This window comes from Paramisgurnus dabryanus, chromosome 9 (assembly GCF_030506205.2).
Source record: "Paramisgurnus dabryanus chromosome 9, PD_genome_1.1, whole genome shotgun sequence".
NCBI lineage: Eukaryota > Metazoa > Chordata > Actinopteri > Cypriniformes > Cobitidae > Paramisgurnus > Paramisgurnus dabryanus.
The window spans coordinates 11,123,177-11,132,812 of record NC_133345.1 but is presented as its reverse complement, the minus strand read 5'-3'; the positions used below and the strand labels follow the sequence as shown (position 1 = coordinate 11,132,812).

At 38.0% G+C, this 9,636-nt stretch overlaps 1 protein-coding gene across 1 annotated transcript; it reads right to left on the bottom strand.

Annotated features, from left to right (window-relative positions):
• Positions 1-2,266: 2,266 nt before the first annotated feature.
• rap2b (RAP2B, member of RAS oncogene family) lies at positions 2,267-3,166 on the bottom strand. The gene has a single exon (XM_065279273.2). It carries the CDS (start codon positions 2,836-2,838, stop codon positions 2,287-2,289), a length of 552 nt encoding a protein of 183 aa, XP_065135345.1. The 5' UTR covers positions 2,839-3,166; the 3' UTR covers positions 2,267-2,286.
• Between the last annotated feature and the right edge of the window lie 6,470 nt (positions 3,167-9,636).

The following is a 9,636-nucleotide window of genomic DNA, read 5'->3' as shown; positions in this document are numbered from 1 at the left end:
GGCAAACAGTCATGCTAATCCTGTCAAGATCAAGTTTGTACAATTATGTATGCTAATTAACAAAAGACAAGACCTTGACTGACAGACGAAGTTTATAGATTGCAGTTCAACTATTTCGATACTGCCATAGCCTTAAGTTAAAGCCAAGACACAGCTCCGCCCAGCAAGAAGACAACTACTGACTTCTCCAAGACGAAAAGCCTAACAACTGCCACTAAAGACTTAAATTCCTAAAATTTAGAAAGACAAATTCAGTAATACCTTAGAGACCACATAATATCCCACTTGGGAGGCAGGAATGAAGCATAAAAATAGTTTATACATATATAATTATGCACAGCGGGCAACGCCTGATTTTAAACGTGGCTAAAAAATGTCTGCCATTTGTCTTGACCAAACATCTGTTTAACCCATGTTTTACAAAAACTTAAAAGTACAAATCACTATGCCTGCATTTTCCACTTCTGTGTCTTTTAAGTGATCTCCATACAAACACACTAGCCAGTATAACATTTATACAGTCTAGAATGCAGCTGTGGAATGTTACCCTCCTCCTTCAACTCAAAGCATGCCCAGGTCACATGACACAGCTTTTGCTACATGACCCCATTACTGTAACTCCACCCTTAAAGTTTCATTACCAAGTTTCATCTAAATCCTACACAAGTGCACTTATTTTGTTTACTGCCTCGTGGATGTGTGTTAGGCAGGGTCAATCCCAAAAACTGGACCTGTCAACAGTAGTAGTGCAAATTAGCATATTTGGCAGTTGCTTAAGGTTACTTACTCATGCCATCTGAGAAACAGCACACATTGTAGCTCTGCACTCATTGCACCAAAAAACGCTTAGAAAATTGTTGACAGTTTCTGCATAAATTGACTGTAAAAGAATATTTAACGTTTCAATTTTTTGCATCCGTGCAAACAAAAAGAAGGGGAAACACTGCTCATGGTTTTTTAAAAATGCAATCTGTATTAAAAGTCTTTCTTTTAAAACAATCAGACAGCTGTTAAAATGCTAGTCTGAAATTAAACGTACAATCAGATTAGAATTTCAATGGTACATCACATTTGTTAAAAACAAAATAACAAAAATCTGATTTAACTGGTCTAGAGAGACAGTGGTTTGTGGCTTTGAGTCTGGGGGCTTCGGTACCTGCGTTTTAAACTATATTTGGCCAAACCTAGACCAGTTTCAAAAAGATTTTAGTCAAAGGCCAAAAACAAAAAAGACACGAAAAACGTCATTCTATTGACAATAGGCCTTTTAAACATTGTTAACCCCCAAAACAACCAAGTGTAACAGTTAAGTACTTTGTGGATTGCCAAGAACCGAGACTCCTTGCAGACCATTGCAGGTTGGCACTAAACTCTCGAACAGCTTTTTGGAAGGCACTCGACGCGATGACGTAAGCTCCGACGTCCTCGCGTCACAACAGTAAAGTCCTCGCGCACGCCGTTGAAGGAGAGGGTAGGGAAGTGGCACGTGAAAGTGGTTTTCGATTGTGTTGTCATCCGCCGACAAAGTAAGAAAAAAATGACGCAATACTTTGAACGACTCACAATAACGGTCGCCAAGTCCTAGCGCTCCTCTAACCCAATTCACGTGCAGCAAATAAAATAGACCCAAATTTTCCTGTGAACTCCTTCCGTGTCTCAGTTTTCCACGTCTTGGGGGTTTAAGTTCCAGTTAGGAGTGCAAGCTGAAACGGGCGTCGTGTTGACATCAATGCTGTGCATTAAGTGTGCTGCAGATACTCCAAACCTAGCGAGATTCCTGAAGAGTGATCCAGAGGGTCTCCTCCTCCCCCTGAGGAACTCCTGCTCCAAAAAGCCAAGGCCAAGGGGAGACACGTAGCTCAACAGTACAGAATTCCTGCAACACACCTCTAAAATAAAATAAAAACAAAAACCAATGTATTACTACCGCTAGTTTGTGTTGCAAAAGACAATACCACACAGCCCGGCACGTGAAGACGAAAATAAAACTAAAGAAAAACTCAAGTGCCTACGATTTAAACGTGTCGGTTTGTCTATATCCCAGAACATTCAAGTATTCTGTCGTGTAAACACTGGTTTCAATATTCTTCTGTCGTGTGCAAGACATGATAGGACACTTTATAGGAATACTGATGACAGTTAACACCAGAAATAAGCGATGCTTGTCTTGTTGTGTGTTTGTCCTCGAGCAAACTCGTCTCAGTTCTTTTTACGGAGTCATTATTTACGTGTGGCTCACTCACTCACCATGGCAAACGAGAAAAGGAAAAATAAATGCTTTTCTTTTTAAAGAATAACACAAGACGAGCAGCACTGATCGTCTCCGTTTGGTGCCGAGGCGTAGTTCATTTGTCGGACAATTTCTGCAAACAGTTCGTCCACCGAGCCTTTATTTTTGGCTGAAGTTTCCATAAACGGGCAGTTCCACTCATCCGCCAGGGCTTTGCCTTCCCCGGAAGAGACTTCTCTCTCTCCCTCCAGATCCACCTTATTCCCCACCAGGATCATGGGCACTCTCTCGTACCGTTTCACGCGGATGATCTGATCCCTCATGGGCTTGATATCCTGGAAGCTTTGCTGGTTGACCAGACTGTAAACGAGTATGAAGCCCTGGCCGTTTTTGATGTAAAGATCGCGCATGGAGGCGAACTGCTCGGTCCCCGCCGTGTCCAGTATCTCCAGCACCGAGGGAGACGAGTCCACCTCGATCTCCTTGCGGTAGAAATCTTCTATCGTTGGATCGTATTTCTCGATGAAGGATCCGGTGACGAACTGCACGGTCAAAGCCGATTTTCCCACGCCGCCGGATCCCAACACGACCACTTTGTATTCTCTCATGGCTCCTAAAGCACAGGCAGTCACTCCCTCTCTCTCTCTCTTTCTCTAAAAAGCGCGTGCACCCGCTTCGAGCCGCCCTGCTGTGTTCAGTCCGCCGTCCTTCCGTTCACCGCCTGAATCCAGCCCGATCTCCGGGTCGGGGCGGGGTTGCTGCTGCACGATCTTTGTTCTGGACTGAAAATGGGCTTGGTTCCGACCGTGCCCCAGCATTAGAAACGCATCATGTTGGACCTTGTGCGTTGTCTGTGCTCCGGGAGCGATCAATGCGCCTGTCTCTATCACACACGCGCGCACTCTTCCTGCCCACAGTCTACAGCGCGTCACGTCCACACGTCATCAACACAGAGTTTCTTAAAGGCGCAGCCCCCTTTCTTCTACTAGTCTACACCCTTGGAAGTATTATTTTTTTATGTGGGTACCACGCCTAGGTGAAAAAATCGTGTCGCAACTGCATGAGTCATGGTTGAATCTGGCCAGTGAGAAACCGTTTAAGGTTTATCGTCAAATCATGTTATATAATTTCCGTAAGTAAGAGTGTTTGAAAATAATTCAACAGCTGACGTAGTCAGGGTGGGTCAATGTAGATTTAGTTTGGTTGTGTTTGAATTATTGAAAAGGCTGTGTTTCACTGATAAACCTTATCTGTTCTGTATAAGAATAGTGGATCTCAACTTTTACCAACCCTTAACCCCTGAGCAGCATGTTTGATTGCTTTAATATAAAGTTTCCAAATAATGTGCCATAGGACAACATAGAATTTCAGCATAAATTTTCCGCAATATAATTATTACAGTGTATATGCTGTGTCAGCATAATTTGTTTGGTAAGACTGGATATTTCCTATTATTGTGACAGTCAGATGATTCTTAGAATATGTCAGGAGTGATTAAGAAACACTAAAAATAACAGAACACATGTAACACAGACATGACTCATACCTACTTCCTGTGTGTCAGGAACAGGCCTAAACTAATAAAACAAGGTAAAAGGTAACCAAAGGCATCCTTATATCATACAAGGATGGCGTGGCCTGTTATCATAGTGACAGCATTGCCTTATCTTACTGTAATCATCATTAGGTCAATGTACTGAAAGATAGATGGAAACTTTTGTTTCAGTTTTTTAAGTGGTTGGTACAAAGGGCACCACTACAAATGGTTTTTATAAGAGATTTTCTAAAATTGACATATATGACGTGTTTTCTAGTAAATTTCAAAATGTACCTTTGAGTTTCATCACTTTAGAATGGGTGGCCATTCTGTCCTTACTTTATTTTCAGTTCCCCATTCAATCTGATCGCCACTGGGTCAAGTGTAGTAATTATAATCATACATTTGGAGACCCTGGGGTAAAACATTGTAGCAGTTGGTACTATAAACACTCAGTATCAGGAAGAGTGGTCGGACCAAACCTATACTACACTGTAAAAAAAATCCGTAGAAATTGCAGCTGGGTTGCCGGTAATTTACCATAGAATTAAATTTATGTTATTTACTGGCAACATTTTGTTCAAAGTTAAATGAACATTTAACATTTACAAGTCTTTGTCTTTAAAGAGTAAAACTAAAAAAACAGCATCAAGCAAAACATTCTGGGAAACAAAATCTGAAGCAAAACCCAGAAAAAGGTTAATGATGATTTCTGGTTCCCAGAATGCTTTGCATGAGGCTGTTATTGTTTAGTTTTATTCTGTATAGATAAAGACTTGTTAATATTTAAAATTTATTTAACTTTGAACAAACTCTTGCCAGTAAATAACATAAATTTAAATCTACGGTAAATTACCGGCAACCCAGCTGCAATTACATTGTAATTTCTACGGATTTTTCTTAAAGTGTACATAAGATCCCGGTTGTGAAAAAAAAAACTATTATAAACACCAACAGACATAATATAATAATAAACATCATTCATACTGCTCACCTTTACACTGAGGTGAGATGTTTATATGAATGGAGTCTGTGATTCTAGACAGCAGACATTGAGGGAAACGCAATTACATTGTTTATAAGGGCATTGCTTATTTCCAACAGGTATGCAGGTAACTAATCAACTTAAGCCGTTAATGATGTTGTCTTTGAACCATAGTCATGCACACCAGTGTCTATTGTTTTCGTTGATTGTCACAACGGGCCATACTCAAGTAATTTGCCAGAGGTCAGTTTAGGTGTAAACAATATAGGATGCCATCTTCAAGGTGCATAGGCTACTTAATATTTTTTATATTTACCATCTATCATACATTAAACATTAAAGGCGAAGCAGTATTGGTGAAATAAGATTATTATATTATTATTTGTATATTTAAATTTACAAATAATCATTTAGCAGATTTTTTTAAAGCAACTTACAAAAATTAGAAAAATGTAAAGTGAGAAGTGCTCTAGAAAGTTACAACATTTAGGCTTTTATCATTTTATCTTTATGTATGCTGAACCTACAGTTTATCTGTATAGGCCCACATGGAAACATGTTGTAAGTTCACTGGGTACAGGATAACAGACAGGGAATTTACATAACATAGTCAGCTGTGTGCATTAACATGCTGTGCGTTCATTCACTGACTGATAGACCTGTTTAGTCACCATTGTTTTGAACAGACTGTCATGGATCAATGACAATAGTGTTGGTGCATCAGAGGCTTTGATGTAATGCAGACAGATCAGATGAATCATATGGATCACAGTCATCTATTCAAGGGTTAATAAAATGCAGGGCCATTGCCCTGCATTTGGCCTGAATGCGAATGAAACTGTTGACTAAGGCTGACTAATTAATTACGTGTATTGCAACTATGCAGTCAGTATAGATTTCCTGCCTGATATTTAATCATTCTCTTGGCCCTTCTAGGATGATTCTGGGCATTTTCCCGCAAGTGCTTAAAGATATTCTCTTCTTTGAAGTAGCATCAGACATCTTTGTTTTAATAAAAGTCAAAACTAACTGTGGGACCAGCCTGTTTTTGATTTAAATAAAAAACGTTTTAAGCTGATAACAGCTGAAGGGAAATAAAAATACACCAATATATGTATACAACAATTACTTATGGATCAATAAATATGCATGAATATGACCAAAGATTATGAAAATGAATTTTACAAGTCATGGAAATATCACCAGAAACCAGTTAAAAATTACAATTGTATTTGATTTATTTAAATACTATTAAACTATTGACAATAAAATCTACTTAAAAAAACTTGTGTAATATAGACAATTAATAAAGGCTATGCTTATTATTCCCAACTTAACTCTAATTATTTAATGTTACTGTGTGTCCAGTTTTTTTGGTTCCCATGAGGGGCAGTTTATAATCAAGCTAATTGATGTTTATTTGAAAATGTAATATTAAGGTAAAGTTTTCTGTGAGGGTTAAACGTGTGTATATGTGCGCGCGTCCTGCGTGCGTGTGTTTTGCGTACAGTTGTGACTGCAAAAGCTGAGCTGTAGAGACACCTTGCGGTTAAGCAAAGAATTGCATCCAAAACAAACAACATTATATTTGTGTTAAATGACAGCAATTTTACATGTAACCCGTTTATAAACATGTCATTTGAACATTGTTTTGATGTCTTTAAAATGTATTACGACATAATGAAAATGTAAACATACATAAGTAAAAAAAAATCCTTGTTATGTGGAGGATTCACCACAAGAGGTCAGTATAAATGAGCTCAAGAACACAAATTTATTGCAAGAGAAAAGTTATCATTGTGAGGTTTGTTTTGAAATCTCATAGTATATGTGCCATTAATGCAAGTTTGTTTGTTTATTTTTGCAAGGCCTATTTCTCATAGTAATACAGGGTAAACTGGCTAAGCAGCTTTACCAGCTTCTTTAGCATTTCTTTGTTTACATAACACCTTAAAAATTGAACTGAAACTGTGTTTCTTATGCCTCAAGTAAGTTAGAAATAATAATTGCCATAGTGCTTAAATAGTCATATGTATGTTCTGTAAATGTGTTAATGTTTGTTTTTGTCTTTTTAAAAATAGTTTGTCTAGCTGCTACAGGTTTTTAAATACTTCCTCAGAACTAAAACTTTCTAGAGTCAATTTTCGGGCACCTATAAATGAATTACAGTCAATGCTGACTGAGCTTTCCCGCTTCCACATTAGGGGAAATAAAATAGAGAAATGATTGAACAGAGTCTGGTCATGTTCTGCTGTTAGTCTAGCCCCAACAGAACCAAAACAAAAGAGACGTTTCATTCTTTTGGCGCAGTTCTCCAATCACTAGCCAGACTGAATGTGGCCGAGCACTGTTAGAGTTTTTTTTCGCGCAGTCTGCACCTCACAGCTACATGATTGTGAGGAGCCGTTGACCATCCGAACAGCCGGACGCGCTCAGACAAGAGGAGAGAGAAAATCAACACAGACTCTTTCACTCTTCCCACAATAACCGCCTTTCATGGCTGACATTTCACAGGCATTAATAATACATGCAAAGCTGTGGATAGAGAAACCGGGCAGGGGTCGGGGCCATTACCACTGAAAGTGTGTGTTCAGGGCCAGAAGAGAGCACTCTGCAATGCTCTACACATCCTGTCATAGGAGAATGAGCTGTGGTAAGGTTAAATGGCTATAAAGTCAAGCCACTTTAGCGGAAGGCAGCATTTGTAAGGATAGTTATAAACACTTAATCTAATAGAGTTCAATTTTGGTCTTGAGTTTTCATACACATTTAAATACATTTAGGTTTCATTGGAATCCATTATATATGTTGTGACTCATGTTTGAAGATGGATAATCAAATTGTACATTTTGAATATCTTCACAGAGAATGTATACAAAGGCTTTTGGGATGTTTCGCACTCATTAGCGAATATAGATTCTGACGCAAAGTAAGACATTAGACAGTAATTAGTTTCACGAAAGCTTTGTGTTTCCAGAGCTTCTTTTCATATGGTGATAATGGAGGAGTCAATGGAGATGGAATTAGGGGTTGTGACCTAAAGTAGCCTGAGATTAAGTTTGAAAGCATTAGTCTACAAAATACTGTTAGAGTGCAAGCACTTAGCCTTGCTTAGTTCGACTTCCTATTGTTTTCCCTTGGTGCAGTGATTGCCACGATGTGAACCAAGTCTTATTTTCTTTTGTTTGTCTGATCATTGTTGTTATTTTTCAGATTCTTTTTTCTTGTCTGAGTCTGACTTGTTATCACTTTGAAATATATATGTAATATAGAAATGATAATATAAAATATTGAAAGAGAATACATATATTGCTATAAATAGAAATAAGTAGCTTACACAAGCTGGTTTGGTTACATTTTTTCTTAAACAGAACTTTGGTAAACTTTTTGTATTCCTTTGGTTCCTATCTAGAAACACACAACAATCGAGATTTGCTTTCACATAAACTATGTTTACTAGAAAAAAACAGATCAGAGTGGAAAAGTTGACAACGGCATAAACAATCCTTCACTGTTGTAAAAAGGAATGTTATCTCACTGGAATAGTCCAGCATGGCCAGCAGTCCAGGGTGTGTCTTCAGTGTGTGCGTGTGTGTGCACGGTGTCCATGCAGTATATGGAGGAGAGACAATTCTACTCACTACCTTCAAACACTAATGCAATAGTACACACAGGGGTTATACGAGACATACATTTTAATTCAGGGCCGGTATCAGATTACACAGTAGCAAAGATACCTCTTACACAAAGTCTGAGCTATTCGCAGGCCCCTCAAAGGGTGAGCAGAGACTAATTTTAGGTAGATATTCAGTTCACCCGTATCAATTTACCGTATGACTTCCTACTGAGAGATTGCAGTGCCACACAAATCATCATAACTTTTTCTATATGAATTCTATAGGAATCCCAAAATCGACTGATTTTCATCTACAGCAGCAAACTGACATAAGTCAATGATAGTTTGTAGTTAAGTTACACGTAAGTTTGTTGACTTAGTCAAACACCAATTAAACTCCAAACAGAAAATCACAATGAAAAGTAAAAACATTTTAGCCTTCAATAATACACACATCTTGGTTTTCCATTGAAACCATTGTATTGTGCAAAACAGTTGCGAATTTCCAGGTAATTGAGTTGTTGTTACACTGTTGACTTTTGTAAGCTTTAACTTTAGATCAATGCCGATGATGACAGTGAAGAATGTTGGACTTTCTCCAGAATTATCCTGAAATAGCTTTGAGCATTCAAACACCCAGATGTCTGACATCATGTGTTTTGACTTTTCTTAAGAAATGTCAACATATATTGACAGGTAATACCTGTTTAATGATAATAAAGATGATATTTTTATCTGTAAAGCTACACACAGAGCATATCTATGATGAAATTTATAGAGTGGACTTTGGATTAGAAATAAAAGGCAAACGACTATTAAAACAATACTGATAATGAATACTTACAGGAATAGGTCACCCAAAGACAATTCAGTAAAACATGTTAAGAATAATCACTTAAATGTCTTTGGATGAATACAATGAACGAATCACATGGATAATGTTTTTTATGGTGATTATTTCCCTTTATGAATTTAGAAAGCTCCAGTCCCCACACTGTTTTCTTACTTAGTATTTGTGTCTTGTTTTCAGTAGAAATATCAAAACATTCTTAAATCAATATGTATTTTCTTGAGGAGCAAAATGACCTAAGAAAATAAGTCTATAGTTTGTAGACAAAAAAATACAATTTAAAGGCGGGGTGCATGATCTTTGAAAGCCAATGTTGACATTTGAAATCACCTAAACAAACACGCCCCTACCCCAGTAAAATCTGGATCTTCTTTTGATAAACCCACCCCACACATACGCAACCCAGGCAATGATGTTG